Here is a 21,279-nt window from a genome sequence, read left to right as displayed (position 1 = left end):
TTTGCACATTCTGATGTTTAGTCTATGCCCACCATTGCTTTCTTCTTCTCACCCGTTGTCCTTTACAGCAAAATAAGCTCACAGAAGTCTCAAGGGCTGGCTGACATTTGGGCCTAGGGCTTCAGTGCCTTTGAGGTTTGGATCCTGGCTGTGTTGCTGACATGATTTATAGTATTTGCTGTTCAGATCGAAATGCTGAAGGCATCTGTCAGGTTGTAGAAAACAGCCATTCCATCATTTCTCTCTCCAAAGCGTGTCTGAAGAAATGTTTTTGGCTAAGTATGACAACCAACACTGCTTAGCTGGAAAAATAGAGACTCTATACACAGAAAAAAGGGCTGTTGAGGTCACAGCACATACATAATAAATAATAAGTTGATTTTCCTGCAAAATGCAACAGAAACGCCATATAAACTTATTTTATTAATCCTGGTTGAATTCTAAGCACAGCAGCTGTACTTACCAGTACTAACTCCCAACCCACAGCATTAAAGAGGAGTTAACACAAAAAAAACCCAACCAAACACCCTCCCACCCTAAAAAAACCTCCCATCAACACAACTCCTTCCTTGTGATCACATTTTGTCCTGTTTCTGCTCTGGAAGTAGTGGAGGAGGTGGTTTTTTTGGATCTCCCCCTGCACTGTAATTGCACTTCACTCTCTCCAGCTGTGTGAAGCCTTCCTTCCCAGCTGCTTTTTGACAGTCTTGGGACAGGAAGATTCCAAGAGGAAAGCTGCTCTCCTCAGTGTGTATATCCTGCTGGGAACGTTGGACCCAAGACTTCTGTGAACGGAATTTATAGACTCAGTTGTATTCTTATTCTCCCAAAAGTCACAATTGCCCAGAGAGGAACTATTTGGAAAGACAAAAAAAGTACCAGGCTCATTGATACCTTCAAGACAGTTTTCAATGCCATGCAGTACTTATTTTGTCTATCTAGTGACACATTACCAGGACAAGACTGTTTTATTTACTATCTCAACTGATGCGTGAAAATCCCAACTGGCATTTTAACAGTATTGGGGAACAGCGAAGTGACAAATGTTAATTTATTCACACGCGTCACAGCACGACATCGGAAAAACTGAGAAGGACAACACACAGCAAAGGACAAAATTCAAAATTGTTCATTAACTGTGTGTATCTCCTCAATTTCCTAATGAGAAAACAAGGCAGGACTGCAACAGCAAAGACAGATTTGGAGAGCAGTGAGCCCGAGGAAAAGAAACTGAGAAGAAGGGCGGGTGTGCAGTTCGAGGGCGATGCGGACCTCGAGGAGCTCAGGGCGAGACCCCTGGGGGCTCCCTCGGCCCCGGCCCCGGGCTGGGCCGCCAGGGCGGGACACGGCTCCCGGGGCGGCGCCTTCGGGGCCGGGCAGGGCCGGGCAGGGCCGGGCACCCGCCCCCGGGGCGGGCGCGGCGGGGCCGGCGGAGGCGAGGGCAGAGCGGCGCTGGGAGCGGCGCTGGGAGCGGGCCGGCCATGGTGGGGCTCAAGGAGGAGCTGCTCAAGTCCATCTGGCACGCCTTCACCGCCCTCGACCTCGACCGCAGCGGCAAGGTCTCCAAGTCCCAGCTGAAGGCAAGCGCGGGGTGGCGATCCCGGGGGACGCGGGGCCGGGGCCCGATGGGGTGCGAGGGGCCGTGACACGGCCCGGGGTGTCCCCACCGAGGGCCCGCACAGCGACTTGGGGGCGCGGGGCTGGGACCTGCCCGGGCTGGGCACGGGCACCCGCTTTCAGAGCTCCCTTCGGGCTGGACGTTGCGTTTTCCCCACCCGGGCTGTGCTTCATCCCCCGGCATCGCCTGTCCCCGCGCCCCTGTCCCGCCGGAGGCTGGCCCGGATCCCCCCTGGAGCCCGAGCAGGCTGATTTTCATTCAGCCCAGGCAAGCGCTTCGTCCTCCCCGAGATGTCACTGCACAAACCCTTGTTGTGCTTCTGGTCCGCTTTCAGCCACATGTCCTTGGTACCCTTTCTGGCCAAAATCTTTTGTGGGGTAGCCACAAGGTCCCATCTATAGGGGTTGGCTGCGTCCAAGTGAAATTCACAGCTTGCCAAGGGGAGGACGAGGTTCCACAGTGCCCTCTTATTTGGATATAAACAGGAGAATTAGTCAAGAGGCTCCAACTGTGCCATTCTTTCCTTAGCTTATACGCTGAAGTAGTGTTTGTGCTCTTAAAAGAGCTCTCAGGCAGCTCGCTGAATCCAGTCCCGTCTTGGCCCTGCTTTATGGGACCATCTTGGCCTGGGAATAATAGCAGGAATCTGGCTAAATAAATATTTTGGATAAGAACGCAACACCTGTTGACATTTGGGACTGTGGGTCCTTGTACTGAGTGCTGGGGTTGTGTGGGACACAGCAACTAGCCGAAGTTGGCGCCTTTCGTGAGATTAACTCTGTGAGTGGCCGTGCTGTGGGCGGCATTTCCAAGTGTGGCTGGTAGCTAATGAACTTTGTTTTTAGAATTATGTAATGAGTGTCCAGAACAGGCAGCATTCTGCAAGAAGCCTGTTCCTCTTCTCCTTTTCTTCTCTCGGGGCGATCGGGCCGTGAGATAGAGCTGAACTTGGCCAGAAGTGACTGCGGGGCAGGAGTCAGGCGAGAGGCCAGACCTGACTGAGCTCAGGCTGCAAACGTGTGCAGGTCCCAAATCTTTTACAGGTGGTGTTGTGAAAGTATTTGTGTAGCAGTGTTACAGGACTAACTGAAGCAGGTTGCAGAGAGGATTTTTTTTTTTCATTGTCCTGCTTTTTAAAGGAATCCTGTTTTCCTGTCACGCTGTCTTCCACACCTTGTGTGCACGGACGCGATACGTGTGCTCAGTGCACTCACCTGGGAGTGTGTCTGCAGCATGCTGTGCTGGCTGGTGGGAAAGCTGCAACGTGGTCCGCAGGTGCTGGGCTGAATGAAATGGCTAAGGAAGCAGCCAGAATGCTGGTGGGCTGGTTCTGCTGCTTCTCCTCTAAGATCACTGACTGGCCCAGGTGGACTAAAGCAGCAGTTGTGTTTCCAAACTGAAGCGCAGTGTTGTGCTCTGCTGTCTCACTACAGCCCCATGTCTACAAATGCTTGTGTTTAAAAAAAGGTAAAAAAGTGAAAAGGAGATGGAAATTAAACCTGTGTCCTTGTTACCTATCAGACATCTTCCTGGACAGTTTTGGTATTTCCATCTGCCTGTGAGAGAGAAGGGATGAAAAAAAAGTGGGTCTCTATGTGTCTGTGCAGTTCTGTCTGTGATATCAAGGCTCCTGAGGGAAGTGTCAAGTGGAGGATCTGGGAGTGCAGAAACAAGTCTGAAGTGAGGCTGCTGCCTTCGCCTTTGGCCACCAAGAATTAGTTTTCAGGAGACGCAGGAAGGGGTTGTTCTTCCATAGACTTTTTGTGGCAAATGATGAATGTGGTGTCAAACTGATAGTCCTGCTTGGGAGAAAAGGTGTGCATGATGGCAGCAGCCCCACATGGATGTGTTGGATATGTTTCCAACATGGATGTGTTGGGAAGGGCAGGCAGGACAGCAAAGAGAAGCTTCTATCTGATTGAGGTAGGTCTACGTTGTACTAAGAGGGTGTTTCACAATAAAGTATTTCTCATCCACTTTACCACGAGGAAGATAAGCACTCTCGTAAAATGGAGAGATGGTGCTTGGCGATAAAGAGGTTAGTAGAGATCTGTGGCATTAGGAAAATATGTTTAATAATTTAGTGGAACTCGTTTTTTTTAAAAATATAATAAAATCATATTTTTTTCTGAGAATGGTAGTGTTGTAGCCTGCTGAACTCTTCCCTTCTCAGTCACAAAACTTACTGACAATGAATCTTTGGTTTGTGTAATCCAGTATAAGGTGTTGCCACATGTTGCACAGACGTTCCTAAGTATAACAGGTTTCACTGTTAAAGACAGTGATTTCTAGTTACTCTGCCTAGAAGTGATCTTTGAGCCTTCCATTAAAATAGATAATTTTCTTTAAATACTATGAGAAGAATAAGTGTGTGTGTGTTATGTAGCTAAGGCCCTACCATGAAGGGTTTGCATCACACATTTGTTTTTAATGCGTCTGGAGCAAAGGTATGGAGGTGAGTCAGTTGGGTCTGGAGAAACAGCAAATGCTTGGAGGAAAAACTAGGACTTGCTTGGAATATTAAGGATTTAATAAGATGTCTTTTATCCATTTGTATCTTTTGTATGTGTTCTGAGCTGCTGAGAGAAGGGACAGTCAAATCATCCTTTGTGTAATTTTGAATATTGTCTTCTTCCAGTATGCACTGATTTTTATTTATTTTTTTTTTACTTTTTTTGATCTGTAATCTTCAGAAATTCTACTGTTATGCTGGCTGCAGGTCTTAGCCCTTTATCTACACCAGCAGAAACATTTGTGTATTCTGTTCTTAAATTACAGCTTTAAATCTGGACACAGTCATTATTTTGTCACTGTGTTTCAGCACATTCAGACACTGATACAGCAAGGCTCAAGTGTCAGTTCTGTGTATGCAGGTACAGCTGCTGCTGTGGTTTGAGCATGAGCTACATGCCAATACTTCCTCTCCTATATTTAAATCCAATTTCATCTGCAATCTGCAGTTTTAAAACTGACTTTTTTTTAAAGTTTCTGTAATGTGCCAACATTAAATCCTCTTTTCATCTGGGTCTTGAAACACTGTGATTTTAAATATAGTTGCACTTGACAGCCAGCAAAACTGCTTGTAGTTTTTGTGTTTGTGATCGAGTCTTGGAAAGAATACACATCAATTAGTTTTTACACTCTCTCTGGAAAGCTCTTTGTATGTTGCTTTGTGGCTCGTCTCTGCTTAGGAAGTGAATTTATTTGTTTTATGTGCTACATTGGGGTGGATTTTCTAAGTCCTAGGGTCTTGGATTCCTGGTGTGATACCTACAGAATGTGGATGGTGAGCCACTTGTGAAAATACTGTCTCATTTGGGCCCGTAATGTATGGGTGACCAAAATTAGTCATTAGGCTTAGAAAATTTAAACCGGTCTTTTCTCATATCTGGGGTGTTTATAGGGTTATTATACCTCTTATCTTTGTTTTGCCTTCCTACTAAATGTGAAGTCAGTGGCCGGTGGGAAGAGGAAGAGGGGTGTAATCAGGGGTGAGAGGGATGGTCCGAAGGGAGAGGAAGACCTCGAACAATGTAGCAAGGCAGTGGCAGGGGTGAGAGCCTGTGACGAGTGGGCAGGACCCAGGCTGGACAATTGGCTTTGTGCAGCAGTGAAGGGTGGTAGGAAATTAGTCACTGTGACTCACTATGAGAGAGTCGTACTCTCGTGCTCTTAACTGGGCTCAGAAGTGTTTGTGTGAGGAATTCCATGAGGAATCGTGTTGGTGAAGTGTGAGAGGAGGGATGCTCCTCTTCCACAGGAGGTGGCAAACCAAGGCAACTTGTAGACCAAAACAGGGGGCGTTAGGAAATGATGGGGCCATGAGACTGTGCTTAAGGGGAGCAGCTCTCAGTGGAAAAACGGTCCTGGTTAATCTTTGTCCTTGAGCCAGCAGTGTGCCCAGGTGGCCAAGACGACCAATGGCATCCCGGCCTGTATCAAAAATAGTGTGGCCAGCAGGACTAGGGAAGTGATTCTTCCCCTGTACTGGTGAGGCCACATCTCGAGTCCTGTGTCCAGTTCTGGGCCCCTCAATTCAGGAAGGGCATTGAGGTGCTGGAGTGAGTCCAGAGAAGGGCAACGAAGCTGGTGAAGGGTCTGGAATGCATGTCCAACGAGGAGCAGCTGAGGGAGCTGGGGGTGTTCAGCCTGGAGGAAAAGAGACTGAGGGAGACCTTATTGCTCTCTACAACTACCTGAGAGGAGGTTGTAGCAAGTGGGGGTCGGTCTCTTCTCCCAGGGAACCAACAACAGGGCGAGAGCTTAAACTGCGCCGTGGGAGGTTTAGGTTGGACATCAGGAGGAATTTCTTCACAGAACGGGTGATCAGACATTGGAAAGGACTGCCCAGGGAGGTGGTGGTGTCACTGTCCCTGGAGGTGTTTAAGGAAAGACTGGACATGGCACTTGGTACCATGGTGGTGTTCAGTCAAAGATTGGACTTGATGATCTCAGAGGTCTTTTCCAGCCTAATGGATTCTGTGATTCTGTTTTGTTCACTGGTTTCAGGGGAGATGTAGAAGAAGGGTGCAGTACTCAGAGTATGTTTACAAAGAGCTTTTCCTAAGGTCTGGGAACTGCAGGACAGAAAGGCAATTCCCTTGGCAACTGGACAGATGCAGGCTGGCACCAGTATGTGTCTGGGGGCCAAAGGGGGCACGCTGGTAATGTTGGCAAGAGGGAGAGTGAGCCTGTTGGAAATTATGACAAGGGGTCTGTGAGTGCCCAAAGGGCGAAGGGAGCAAAAGCAGGAATGGAGAGGTGATGTGGGTGAACCTGAGCTGGTGGAGGCTGGGCTGGAATACACTCATGTGACTGGGAAAGAGGTTGTTGCACTAACTCCCGTGCTAAATAATAAGACTCTGACAAGGGGCATATACGATGCTATTTTAAACTGGTCATAAAAGGAAAAGGGAAAGCACTTGTGAGTAGCCTTATTTTGGCTGGCTGGCTGCTGACATGGATGTCAGAGAGAGATGAGCCAAGAATGTCTTGGAATGAATTCACACAAAGCCTCTGAATGGAGCTGTCGGGATCTGTGATGCCAACATTTTAAAATCTGAAAAAGAGACGGGGGAGGAGAAGACCCCCTTGACAGATGGAAAAGAAAAACAAAAAAAACACCGAAGAAGCCGACAATAGACGCTGCAGGACTAGTCTGCCCTGGTAATGCTCCTGCTGTCATCTGGGCCAAATTTTTGTTGCCGAGCAATAAGTTGTCCAGCAGATCTTCCCATTCCCTGTAGAAACACAGGTCACTTTTACAAACATGGTTAAATGGAACTACTCAGATGGTAACAATTCAACGCGTGCTGAAGTTTTGGAAAACAGGAGCTCAGAGGGGAGCAGCTATGGCAGAGTAGAGCTGAATGTAGAGCAACATGAAATGGGCCATAAATAAAGTAAATCCAAAGTCTGTGATGACCTTTGGTGTTCAGCTGGCGTGTTTCATCTGGATATTTGTATTTAGAGCAGAACACCTTCAGTGTTCCCTGGGGAAAGATGGGATGCCACCAGGCATCTTTGTTACAAAACTTCTCAGGGAAAATGAAGGAATGGCACCTGGAGTACACTGGTGTCATGAACTGTGTGCAGGCTGCTTGTGCTGTCTCATGGACTCCAGTTTGGGGACCCCCTCTGTACCCATGTGCTGCAGCACAGAGATGAACCCCTGGGCTGGGGTAGGAGTTGGCTCTGGCATGAAGGTAGATTGTTAAATGTGGCATCCAGAGCATAGTAAGTGAGGAAAGAAAAAGCTGCCTAGCAACCCTGTGGGCATGGTGAGGGGGGGAAATAATCCTTAGTGGTGGAAAACTTCTTCATGGTGTTTCTGCAAGACAAGGCGATTTTTTGTACCCCAGTAAATCTAGTGCTCATCTAGTTTGGGGTTTTTTTAAGTTGTTCATTAGAATAGAGTATCTTATGGTCCAGATAATGTGTTTTGAGAGAACAAACCAAAACAAAACGAGACCTCAGTGCAGAATTTTTCAGGCTTACCCTGCAACTGAAGAATTCAGCTGGCGCTTGGCCCCGTTGGAGAACAGCAGGCTTTGGCAGGCACCGAGGAATTTCCTCAGCCATGAAAAGAGAGCACTGGGCACAGGAGAGATCGCAGATAAGGCAGATATTAGAAAATCGTTGAAAGTGGAATTCTTTCCTGGTAAATTGCTTGCTTAATGTGGAAACCACCTAGGTTTCTGACAGTCCAAGCACAGCAAGCAGGCTGAAAAAAGGGGAAGAGAAATAGATAGAAAGGACGTGATAAGAAAGTATTTTATTGAGACTTTTCGTTTACTTTGGTAGCAAACTTAAACGAGTTATGCTTTTAGGATATTTTTATTAGCGGAGTGGGTTTTTTTGTTATAGTACTAGCAACTACAGTGTGGTTGGGAAATGGTGTTCATCTCTATCTCTCAGAAATTCAAGAATCCCTCAGGCTTCTATAAATAACAACAGAAGCCTTAAATAGAAGGGGGAGACACACATGATAGTATGTTCTCCCAACCTATATGTAAATCACATGGACTCAAATACTTGATTTGATGTGGTGGTTAGAAATAAGGATAGATTGAAGGAAAATACACTGTTGATGAAGGGTAGTGTGAAATGTGATGACTTCTAAATGCTATTTCGCTGCTTTCTGAAATACAACTTTTGTTGTAGTATGGCTGATGCTGTTGTTTTAAGTGGTTTTAAACTTTTACACCTCATTAACTCCAATGCTTTAGTGCTAGCATTCATCCTTGAAAATATGTGTTTCTCATGGAAATGTCTATTCTTCTAAAAGAAAGTTTAACTTTGGACGTATATAGAGAGGAATTCTCCTCTGATCTAGTCATGCATTTTGCGCTATCCTTGTAGAATTTTCTGCTAACTAACTTAGATTCTGCATATCTCCTTATCATACATAACAAAAGTAAGTGTACTTTTTTGGGGGGAGGAGGGAGGTGGGTGGGGGAAAGCCCAGACATTTTAAGTGTGTAGCATTGGTTTGATTTCCTAGGCTTTGAGAACTTCAGACTTTCACTTCTTGTTTTGCAGCTAACTCCATCTTGACCACTCTATGTCTCCTCACCTAAACAGACATGCTTATAAATTTTCTGCACATTTTTTTACTGCTTTCTATTTGCATCATTTGGGTCTGGTTTTTGGTGGGTTTTGTTTGGTTTTTTATTTGTTTGTTTTTAATTTTATGAAAGACTAAAACACATGCCAAAATTCAGTTGCAGTCTGTTCCATGTAGTTGTTGATTTAAAAAAAATAATACCACCAGCAGCACACCTTTTCAAAAGATGTGATCTGTTTTACTTCTGCTTAATTTTGTTTTACCTTTATTTTTTGCCTTTGGTACGTTTTTTTCCATGCAGACCATTCCAGGGCATGTGAAGTTAAATCCTTCACCCAGTTCATGTAGCTGGTACATGGTCTTCAGAGGCTCAGCTCTGCATCATGCCAAGGGAGAGGGCTTCCCAGTGACAGGGTGCTTAAGACATGGTGGGCAGGACTGACCTGATTCCAGGCAGTGTGAACAACAAAAGGGATGGTGCTTTGCCTTTTCTGGGGAAAGTGCCAGTGGCACACGAGTTGCTGCTGCCCAAGCTCTGCCTTCCTGTTGGCACTGAGGTGTTGGTTTGAGTGTGCAAAGCTCAGCTCAAGCTGAAGAAGTTGAGGTGTGTCGGCTACCAATTAGTTTTCAGTAACTCAGCACTTCCTTAAAATTAGTCAAGTGTGTAGTCTCTTCTTGAAGGTCATTTCTGAATAACAGACACGAGTGCTGGTGGCTGTTATGCTCTTGATATAATTCATGCAAATACCTTTTTAAAATAAAAATTTGAGAAGCTCGGCTAAACCCTTCCCCTTTCTGTAACATTACTTTTCATTTGCCAGCTGAAACGTGGGGTGAATGTTGAGAAGCAGCCCAAAAGCAGATGAGAGAAATCCACAGTTAATGCTTTAATCTGAGTGTCACATCTTTGTAAACTAAAGGCACATATTGAGTTGTTTTCTCTGTTTGCAGTAGATATAAATATTTATAATTTCAAAGGCTAGGTGTTTGTGGTTGTTTTCCATAGCTATCTGATTTCACTCTGTAAGTATTGCTCCAGTGTTTCTGCATGCCTCTCCTGGTTTTCAGCCACATGGGTATATGTGTACAAAGGGGAGCTTCTGTAGCTGCCTTTGCAGTGCTGTAGGACTGGACCTCTCTGTGCTCGCTCTGCTTCTGGAAACGTGCAACTGTCTGAAGCCACTGAATCCATTGTTTTAGTTATGTTTTGTTTTTTGACAAAAATTCATGGAGCAGAACTTGTGCTGACATCAAAGTGTCACTTTGCTCGTGGTTAAGGCTGACAGCAGTGTCACTGTTTTCTCTTCTGTCCATAGGTCCTTTCTCACAACTTGTGTACAGTGTTAAATGTCCCCCATGACCCGGTGGCCTTGGAAGAGCACTTTAGGGACGATGATGAAGGGCCAGTTTCCAACCAGGGTTACATGCCTTACCTGAACAAATTCATCTTGGAAAAGGTAAGTTTTGAATTCTTGTTGTTGTTTTTTCTTTTATCAGTTGTTGTTATTGGAGTGTCTTTGCAGTAAACTGGTGTGTGCAGGAAGCGTGCTGGTGTGAAGGCACTGGTGGTGAGTGTATCTGTATGGGGTCATGATAGAGTGGGTACTCTGGAGAGCCTGTGCCTAAAAATGGAAGGGTGCACTGTTTTCTACTTCTTTCTTCTCTCCTTGGTTTCTGTTTCCTGTTACATCTGGCCCTTGTCTAAGCTGTGTTCATGCAGAACTGTGTTCATATCAGTAAAGCACTTCAGCTTGAATTTATCAGAAAGGGTCTTGGAGCTGTAGATTGTCCTACTTTATGCTACAGCTACAACAGAATGTTGTCATAGACTCCTTTGCAGACAAAAAGGGCAAAAATATCTTCAATGTTCTTCACAAGGTATTCTAATAAGTACATCCTTTCAGATAAGTGACAGTGGGTGACATCAGGCAGTGTTGTTAAGTTTTGTCTTGCAAGTTCTTTCCTTTCATGTCTAAGCACTCTTCACTCTTCTACTGTGCCTTGTTTTGGGGGAAACCCTACTGTAAAGCCAGCAGGGTTTCCCCTGCTCTCCTCTCCATCGTGTTCTAAGAGAGGTAGTCACGGGGTTTGAAAGTTAAAAAACCCCAAGCAACTATCTTCCTGCTCTTTTTCTGAGAGCTAATGTTGAGTTACTGCACTGGACAGTAAAAAGCAACCCACATGATAGTGCTAATATGAGCTTCAATACCACTGGTTTCTCATACACTTGGGGTCAAGCCCAGAAACCCTCAAGCTTTGATGTTGTGGCTGCAGAGATGTGGAGCTGTTTGCTTTCTTTTATTATGCTAAAAAGTCCTGAACTGACACACTGTCGAAAAGCCCAAAGCAACAATTGCAGATGATGGAAACTCCTTAGCCTGATTTGCTGAATTTTACTCCTTCTTTACTCTATGTGTAATACTGGCGAAAAATGTGATATATGTATATAATGCAGTCTGGCAGCTTGGAAGTAGTAGAAGCATATCTATCTAAGACTTACTTATCAGCTCCTCTGCCTCTCTAGTCTGTGTTTCTCTTGTACCCAGAGAGTATGAGAGACGCCCCAAGAGTGTCCTGTTTGATGTGTGGGAGTTGTTGGCCATTAATACACAGAAAGGTACCAGATTAATGTCTTGAGACATGCTGAAGACTTGCTATGTCCCTAAGAAGTTGTGATCTCATTTCTGCTTCATGTTGGCAGTCTGAGCTCCCGTAAGGTTCAACAGAGAGCAAGCAGTTTAGATAAAAATTCTGTGAAAAAAGAAAAGGCCTTAATTTATTTTGACCAAAAGATTACAGTGGGAAAGGCTGAAGCACGGTTGGTTTATACTGTTAGTAGGCAGTAGCAAGTCATTAGGTTAAAAAAGAAAAAGAGATATGGAAGGCTTTTTCAAATATAAAAGTGCTTTATTGTTAAAGGGTGTTTATAGGAAAAATAGTTAAGGAAATGAGGAGCAATTGCATGTAAATAACATTTTAATTTGAAAACAACAGACCTGCCTATATAAGCAAGTAGGTGAGAATTTGCAGTGCTACCCCGGGGCACCTTCTTACTCCCTGGTAAAAAGAAAGGACAAGCTACCTTGCTTTCTCATGAAAGGAAAGAGCATGACTGCATATAGCTTCTTGTGTTGTTTTAATCAGACACTGATTAGGCCTCCAATGATGGCCTGATAAACCCGTGCCATTATCTTGAAGGATGAAAACGTTAAGGAACAGGATTAAATTACCTGCAACTTCATGTTATTTAATCCTGGCTAAATGCTTGTAAACAGTTTAGATATATACTATTAAGAATTAGTGAGGTTGTTTTGACAGAAGGCTGTCTTTTTGGATGGGAAAAATCTTGACTATGACATCTCTTCTTTTAGAGATGACTTTACATCAGTGCCAGAAAACATCATGCAGTGGGATGAAGTCACTGGTTCACAGCATGTCTCCTTTGTTTATAACAAACAAGCAAAAAAAGCACACAAGAAACTCCTTCTTTCTTCATTCTTCCAAGGCGTAATCTGTTCTTTTAGCTGGGGTGATGTTTGCACCAAATACACAGGAAGTCCTCTCAATTTTCAGTCAGACATCTTGTGGTAAATTAATTGATTTGAGTAAGAGCCACCTGCTTAAGAGAGATTTTTTTGATGTCAAGATATTTTGCTTTAAGATATTCTTAAAGTGTTTAAATAATGAATTCTTAGAACTCTTTTAAAACTATGTAACCATGACTTACAAATTTTATTGGGAGGACTTTGTAACCTTTGGAAATAACTCCTGTTGTACTCTTAAATGCAGTTGTAGCTTTTTATGTTTTTTGGTGCTGGCTTATGCTGTGTGTTACTCTGCACTAAAGCCTCTTTATATAGAACCAAGAAATTGTCAAGAAAGACACAGTTGTCAGGAAAGACAAGGTAGTTAAATGAGGTAAATTGGTTGCAACTAATTTCCTTTATCCACATAGGGAATTTCAATAAACAGTTTGAATAATTAGTATTGCCTAATTGATGATTTCCAGTATCACACAGCTTGTTACTTAGCAGATAAATGTATCTAGAGTTTTCTTGCATCTTACCTTCTTCTGTGAGTGTCTCTTTCAGGAGAGAGCTATCATTTGCCAATATAATCTTTTCATAATTTGTTTTCCTTGGTTTCATAACTATATTTTAGCATGTTCTGTTATTTTCAGTCTATATCTTCAAATACCAGTTGAAAATGTTTCCTTTTCAATGATAGCAATGGTGGTATTTTACAGCAGGCCTTATTTATAGCAAGGGAGAGTTGTAGTGGGGGGAGACAAAGCAGAACATTGTTCTAAACCTTCCAGGCAACTTCACGAGTGCTAGTTACACTACCAATGCTTGTTATATTTTTGGAAAGCTGGGGCTCGTGTGCTGATGTAATCATTGTTCCTGAATAATTCCTAATCAGTGCCTCTGCTCTGGATGACGTGTGGGTTCTACAAAGTCCCTTTCAGAATCAAGTCTGTAAAAAGGACTTATATGTCTAAAGTGGGACTTGTGGCACAGAAGAACCTATTCCCCTGTGGCAAAATGGTTCTGAAACCTCCTATTTGACTGCTGCATAGTCCTGATGGCAGTAACAGGTGACCTGGGCTCTGACACGAGTTCTTGAGGCAAGTGCAGTCTGACTTTTTTGTGTCAGCAGGAACTGTGCACTTGCCCAGCCAGGGCCTGTGCCTTTCTCCACCCGTCTCCCTGTGGTCACTGATTGCTGCCATGCCTTAAAACATGAGCTGCTCAGAGGGCATCCCATCTTATTTACAGTGCCTAGAGCACTTGCCAAGAGTGGTGGCTGTAGGAAAGGAGGTTTCCCAGCCTGTTGGCGTCTTCCTCGGGAGTAGCATAACCACTAGGACATTACCAAGGTGGAACCACTCATCATCTGGGTGGGAGAAGCTGTTCTAGAAAAGAAGTCAGGCTTCACTGGGAAGGGTGAGGAGGACAGACAGAAAAAGCACAAGCAAGAGTAGCCAAGGGATGAAGTGCTGACAAATACAAGGAAGGAGAAGGAAACATGGCTTCTAGCCCTTCTTCCAGAGGGTGTTTGTTCACTTAGTTGGTGTTTCATTCAAGACCCATGTTTCTTGCACCTCTCATATTAGGAGGGGCTGAGAGAGTTGGGATTGTTCAGCCTGGAAAAGAGAAGGCTTTGGGGTGACCTAACTGTGGCCTTCCAACACCTGAAGGGAACTTATAGGAAAGATGGGACAAGACTATTTGCAAGAGTAGGTAGAGATAGAACAAGGGGAATGGCTTCAAACTGAAAGAGAGTAGGTTTAGATCACATATTAGGAAAAAAATTCCTTACTGTGAGGGTGGTGAGGCACTGGAACAGGTTGCCCAGACAAGTTGTGGATGCCCCATCCCTGGCAATGTTCAAGGCCAGGTTGGATGAGACTCTGAGTAACCTGGTCTAGTGGAAGGTGTCGCTGCCCACGGCATGGAGGTTGGAACTAGATGATCTTCAAGGTCCCCTTCAAACCCAAACCTTTCTATAATTCCTGTGTGATTCCTGTGTGAACAAGATGGATGCTGAAGCAGCTGTAGCAGCTGTGGCTTCTACAACTTGCACCTCATTCACAGGACAGTTCTAGCCTGGAGCCGGCCTCTTGCATCAGCACTGACGTTGGTGGCCTGCTCTGCAAGCATGCAAAGTCTATGGTTTTCTTTCATAGGCTCACTTTTATGCCTGGAAACTGTTCTGTAAAGTGCTTCTTGGCATAGGGTCGGTTTCTAGTTTATTTCTGTATTTTTTTTTTTTTCCCTCCACCCACATCAGTTCAGTGACTTCCTTAGTCTATGTTTGACTTGGCCACTGTGGCTCACCCTCCACTATATCTGACCTATTACCAGAGTGGATAGGAAATCATACAGTTGGCATTGGTGTTCTTGAAGCATCTGAGATGCATGCTCTGACCTGTCATAAGAAAATATCACTGACCATTACTGGTGCCATTACCACAAGAGGTACAAGAATATGTTTCTTAGACATGTTTTCCAAAATCTCAAAGGGACTTCCATTACAACACAAAACATACCTTTATCAGTTACATGTTGGCAAAGAAATATAGTTGCTAAGCTGTAGAGAGAGGATAAATAGTTTAATCTATAACATAAATGAGGGTTTAGAAAGAAAACAGAGGACATTAAAGCTCTTGCATATGCAAATAATTCACTGATCAGTATGTACAGTTGCTAGGTATAATAAAGGATAATGAAAACAGGAGGCATTTTATTATCAGTGAGGTGAAGATTTGTCTGAGAAAAGGGGAAGGTTTTAAGTGGATTAGCATTCGAGAAAAAATGACTCTATGTTTATGAATATCCTACAAGAGTAATGTTTGAGTATCGTGAAGTGGAAAAACATATTAAAGGTCTTTCCCAGCTGTTGTTCCAATATTGCCTTTAGCATATCCACGTGTAGTTTTGGCTGTGCTGGTTTCCAGATTTGCTATATACAATCTCAGTAACTCAGTGCAATAGAAGGGCAGTTGGAACTAAGACAGTTCTGAAGATGGTTTGGAAGCTAAAGCTAATGTGCCAGAGGAAATGCAGAATGCAGTGTAGCCTCCTTCCCATGAAGTCAGGGTGTTATTAACACGACCAGAAATTGGAGGCTGGATGTTAATTTTGCTGGAAGAAATTCCTTATTTGACTCCACGCAAAAAGTCAGACTAGGCTGCTATGATGCTCTTTTTGGACCTTGGTGGCTCTTGCAAACTAGAATTTTCTCGCTGCTTTTTGTATCCTGTTAAACTTTGTCAGTCTGCTATTCTGTGTCATTCGTGCATATCAATCTTTTTTGTTCTTGTTCAATTTCTTCTTTTTAGGTTCAAGGAAACTTTGACAAAGTTGAATTCAACAGGATGTGCTGGACTCTCTGTGCTAAAAAGAACCTCTCTAAAAGTCCTTTGCTGATTAATGATGAAGATGCATTTAAAGTGTGGGTTATTTTTAACTTCTTATCAGAGGACAAATACCCTTTAATCATTGTACCTGAGGAGGTAAGAAACAAAAACTTAAGCTGTTTAACACCAGTTTGCTTAATGTCCCAGTTGAACTGAGTTAGTTTTCTATTCTCTAGATATTTAAGAGAAAATATTATTTAATATAAAACTTTTATTCCCCCTCTTTTAATAATGTAAGGCCTTGGGTGCATTTTTCTTGTCTTCCAGGGTGCATATATGGGGATTTCCACAGGATACTTTAGATATTGATAGCTCTGTGTGTCTGTCATTTAAACAGCTTGGACTAAATGGGATGTGCTGCTTGTCCTCAGTAAATAGCTTATTTTGCTTTTTGTGAGGACCGACTGGTGCTGGGGACACAAGCTCCTGTACCAGCACTCAGAGCTGGTGAGGTTCTTGCTCCACTCATGAGTAGTTCATGGATGTGATCTTTAATCATTGTGCTTGGTTATGGGTAGTTAAAATTTTGCACAGCCAGTACATCAGTGTGATTTCGAAAAAAAAAAAAAATCCCCCCTCTTTTCTGTGACTTGCAAGATGAGTCTTCAGTCTCATGTCACCCTCCTGATGAAAAGGAGACATACAGACTTTTCTGATGATCTCTATTTGCTTGAAATGGTTGAAGGAATAATAGCACAGAGATGTCTTTATACTTTAAGTTCATGAACAAGTATCAGCAGTGCTCAGATAGGTATTTTAACCCTAAAGCAAGATTTCAGTATCTCTACTATTCTCCCCTTTGGGAAGGGTGGGGAAAGAAGCGGGAAGATCAGAACTGCAGGCATAAATAATCCCTTGCAAAACCATGTACAGGAATCCCAGAGGTTTGCAGTTTAGCACCGGAGTACTGAATAATAAATATTTGCAAATTGTTGAACAGCCAGAGATCAAAACAGTGTGATTAACATGCCACTAACAACATAACCGTTGGACTCCAAGGTGTTGTGCCAAACCATAAAGTACAGATAACTTGCCTGTCAAAATAAACTGCTCAGTTTTGCTTCCTTACTCACTTTTTAGCAGGAGACTTTCATTCTGTGCAGCGTTTCTGTTTTTGCCAGTCTGGCCCCTGCCAGGGCCCTACCTGCCATGCTGTATTCCCATGAGAAGTGGGACAGTCTTCTTGCTTGCTTTCCTGTTTTTGATGTTGGTTCTGGGAGATAGGGATCATGGTTCTGAAAGGTAGGACAGCTCCTTTCTTAGTGTTGCCAGATTTGGCTTTGGTAGAAGGTCAGAGCCACTATTAAATGTGAAAACTGAGGCTCAAATGCAGGCCTTTGACTTGTCAGTCTGTTCCCCACTGTGCAGCCTGCCTTACCTACGGGCAGATATTTCACATCTCCTAAACTGTTGGCATGGTTAAAAGCTTCAGACCTGCCAGCTCTGGGGTGTTGCTCCTTGCTCCCCCTCCACAAGCAAGCCCCAGATTCGAGCTGCCTCCTGTCCCTGATGCCAGGTGATAACAATGTGTCTGTGTGTTGGCAGATGGGCTGCAGAGTCAGCTCCCAGCTGAGGTTTTTCTGATTTCCAGATTTCATATCTGCTGTTGTTTACTTTCCTTACCACCCCTAATGCGCAGGGTTAACCTGTATTGCTCTTCTACTTGGATTATTTTTCAAATTCTCAGTGTGGATCTGTGTCTGCATCTCTTTGATTGCAGCAGGATTTAAATTGTGCAATCTGTTTAAAGGGAGCTTACGGGAGCCTGACTGACAAAGAAAGGCTGCTCTGTTCTTATCATATACAATGCCTGTATTCACTCCACCTTCTGCCTCAGACCACACAGGTAATGTAATCAACCACTGGAGGAATGCTGGCTGTTGAAAGCACTCCTTTCTGGTTTGCACTGATCCTCCATCAGATTCTCTGTGCCTCTGGAAAATTCCGCATTTACTCATGCACCCTTTACACAAAATTCCAAAAGTAAAGATGCAAAGTCTCAATTTCAGTCAGTTTTGCTTTTTCTTTGCGTGACTTTTCATGTCTGCCTTTTTTTACAAAATGGCTTGCACGTCATGTGTAAAGTGAGGGGATTTTTGCAAAGTGAAAAGAGAGGAGAAGGGCAATGGAAGCACCACTGTCATATTGATGTTTTGCTGAGGGCAATGTAAGCCACTCATGTGTGACTACAGCTTCCCACCCAGGGAGCAGGCTTTCCTTCCCTGCCTGGCTGTTGCCCTTATCGTTGGCTGAGAATATTGCAACATACAATTTACTGCAGTTTCTGGCTTGGAGTACTTTGTGTGGTATCCGGCTGTTTCCCCTCTTCCCTCCCTTCCACCTTGTTGGCTTTTGGGGATTCCCCCCCCCCCCCAACTTTAAAAGTAGCTGAGAAACTTGCTGCATACTTTCAGGTTGGAAGGGTGATCCCTTGAAGATTTTTGCCTCCTGTCTTGTGGATGGCAAGACTTCTTAGATCTCCAGTGAATGTATTAACACAACTTCATGTGGCTAAAAGGATGCCTTTTCTTCCTCCTTGCAGGAGCTGCTCTTTGGGACATGCTCAGGAGTCTGAATTTCCTCTTTTTTTTTTTTTTTTAATTTTTAAAATGAGATAAGTGATTTCTGCAGTCATTTCGCATCTCATATCTGGAAAATTCTCCAGTTTGAGTGCAGTTTTCCCTTCTTTGCACTGACCTGATGAAATGTTGAAGCTGCTATCCTTCCTCCTTGCCCACATCATGAACTTCTGCATTAGTGCTGCAGTGCTGGGCCTTTCATATTAGCCAGCTGATTGTGGTGGGGCTGTCACCCCCATCTGCAAAGTCTTGATTCCCTGCTGAGGTGTTGAACAGGCAGTAAATTGGGAATGGCTGCAGCCATTCCCAGAGAAGGGAAAGCAGGCTACCTTGGAAAAGTTTCTGAGATGCAGGGTGAGAACAGCTTTAGAAAGAGCAAAGTGAGGAAAGGAGTTATCAAAAGAGAGTTTGCAAGCAATGGAGAGGTGACACAAGGGCCAGAAATTTCTTGTTTAGTAGAGGCCAGGCTGAAAGCCAGAGGCAGTAACTGGCCTGTGCTCTTCACCTGCCCTGGAAGGAGGGATGTCAGCCCTGCACTTAAGGGAAATAAGGTTAGTAAAATCCAGCATGGGGCGTGCAATTGTGGAATGTGACTTCAAGCTTGAGAGGATCCCTCTGTGTTATGGAAGTCAGATAACAAAGAGGCAGGAGCTGGTGGCTACACAGGGCACTGGGCTCAGCTGGTGCTTCTGCTGGGTACTGATGGGCAGCACTTTGGAAAGCTGGAAAGGAGCAGAAATCCATGAATGGCTGTTTTGCAAAGGTGCTCATGTGCCAAGCAAATGGTATCAAGTCTGAAAGCTTCCTCCCCTTTCAAATGAGAGGCCTTGGTAGGCAGTGAAACACTCCTGTGAACTGTCTATGTGGTATTTCAAAAAGATACAGGTGAACTAGAGGAAAACAATGCTGTATTTTGTTTACTGTAGTTAAAACTAGTGCTGATGGACAGCTTTCAGTGTTGATACAATTCCTGGCTAACAGCAGAACTGCCTTCTGGTGCACTGGGCAAAGCTCTACCAAGCAGTTATCCTGTTAACATTCCCAGAAAACAGGGAGCCAGGTGGGAGCTCCTTCCCTTCCCCACAGCTGGTCTTTTCCATTAGATCATCTGAGATGCAGACATCCAAGTGTGTATTTCCTTCAGCTCTTGCAGGCATTACCTCTTCCATGAGAAGGATTAAATAAAGATGGAGAGAACTGAAGCCATAAGAGGCGAAATACTCTATTTTGTCATGAGTTTTCCTTACAACTTGCCTCTTAGTTGTTACAGACTCGTTTGTGTGCCTTGGGATTGTTTAACCAGACGTTTTCTGTTTTATAAAAAGGTTTCCGAACACTTCTCCTTCCTTATTTTTGGACGTGTGACTGCAGCCTTGGGAATGCTTTATTGCCTGAGAGCTGTGGTATGTGGTTTAGCTGTGTTTCTGGGCCATCCCTCATGGTGAAACTCACAGATATGTCCACTGCAAGCTGCATGCCCTGTGTTGTAATCTAGCATTCTTGTAATCTGGTTTCAAATAAGCCAAACGTATTTGCCGTCTTTGCTTTTCAAGCCTGGCTTCATGAGGAAAGATTTGTACAGTCATTTTTCACTTGTCCTTTAGCCTTCAACCGTATTAACACATGGCATTTCTAATCCTCCTAAGAGGACCAAACCTCATGTGGCTTTCTGTGCATTTCAAAAGGAGATGATGTTTTTTAGCCTGAGAAGGTGAAAGTTTGAAGGTGTCCAGTGGTGGTTCTTCTGGAAGCATTTCTTGCAGAAAAGGTTATTTTGTGACCGTGTTTGTTTCCGTGTTCTGCATTCTAGTATCAGAAACTGAAACAGTAATGAAGTACTGGGAATTGCCCCTTGCCCCTTCAGAAATAACATCAAAACTGATACAGAAAGAATGAAAGCTACTTGTGTGGGGTTTTAATTGACCCATGATCTCTACTGTTTGATGTCAATGTTTAGAAAGATTTTTACTCCCTTACAACTTGCATCAGTTCTTTCCCTTTCACTACCCTTTTCCTGGATTGCTGCAGGAAATAAGACCAGTTTTCAGCTTATGCAGCAGGTTGTTTTTTTGGATTGGCCTCTATTATACTACTTAATGCTGATTTAATTTTGAAAAAAAGAAAGAAGGTAGTGGCTTACAGTGGATAATGAACATGGTTATGCTGGTGAAAAGGAAGAAATAAGTACTTGACTGAAATGTAACTGATGTTCTGTTGGGATGAAAAAAAGGGGTTGCTGATGACTGTGAAAGGGGATATGATTGCTTTCATGTGTCTTGCCCCATAACATATGCTTCTACAGAATTTTGTACTTTGTGAGTAGACTTTTGATGTCTGCTCTGTTAATATCACAAAGGTTATTTGAATATTATAAACCAGAATAGCCTCGTCTGCTGTGCTCTGCTGGGCATGAAGGCCTCCTTGGCATTATTTTTTCTTATTCTGAGAGGCCCACTTGTATATCAGAAAAATATGTGAAACATCTATGATACTTCATTCCCCATGGAGGATAGTGCCAGGAATACCTGGAAAAGAAATAGGTACTGAAATATGGGGAAAAGAAAATGCCCTCTGAAAGAAGATATCAAACAGGCTGCTTAGCTCATGTTAGAGCTCTGTTCTTTATATTATTTTTGCCTTCTCTTGTCAAAATTCTGGCTGAAAAGTTTCTGTTGATTTGAGATGGAAGCTGTTTTTCATACTGTGGAGCCAGTTGGTCCATACTGGTGTATGTAGTGGTGTGTGTAACTCCCATGTATTTTTACACCTATCTCTGGCAGTAGGGTCCATTCAGAATAGCAGCAAAAGCTGCTTTGCTTTTGCTTTTCAACACTGCTTTTTAACCACAAGAGTAGGTTATATGTGAGACAAGAGACTTAATTTGTCAGTTATTTGCTGTGTTGGCATGGGTCTGTGAAGGGGGGGAAATGCCATTTGTCCCTGAGGTTCCTCATTTGAGCACATAAGGAATGGTCTCTATTTGCTTTCACGCTGATGCAACTTATTTCTTTATATTTGCCTCAGACTTCCATATTCATACTGCAGTGCAACAGGCACTGTTGATGTTGAGCAGATATGTTAAATTTTTTGGGGG

General features: G+C 43.7%; 1 protein-coding gene across 1 annotated transcript in view; it reads left to right on the top strand.

The window, feature by feature from the left end:
- Window positions 1-1,380: 1,380 nt before the first annotated feature.
- The window catches only part of SWAP70 (switching B cell complex subunit SWAP70), a 39,151-nt gene continuing 19,252 nt past the window's right edge, over window positions 1,381-21,279 (top strand). Inside the window, exons 1-3 of the mRNA XM_032692141.1 lie at window positions 1,381-1,580; window positions 10,001-10,141; window positions 15,529-15,702. Coding sequence (XP_032548032.1) covers window positions 1,482-1,580; window positions 10,001-10,141; window positions 15,529-15,702 — 414 coding nt within the window. The 5' untranslated portion in view covers window positions 1,381-1,481. The remainder of the gene's footprint in view (window positions 1,581-10,000; window positions 10,142-15,528; window positions 15,703-21,279) is intronic.

Source organism: Chiroxiphia lanceolata, chromosome 6 (genome assembly GCF_009829145.1).
Source record: "Chiroxiphia lanceolata isolate bChiLan1 chromosome 6, bChiLan1.pri, whole genome shotgun sequence".
NCBI lineage: Eukaryota > Metazoa > Chordata > Aves > Passeriformes > Pipridae > Chiroxiphia > Chiroxiphia lanceolata.
The sequence above is the reverse complement of the archived record's forward strand: the minus strand, read 5'-3'. Positions and strand labels throughout refer to the sequence as shown.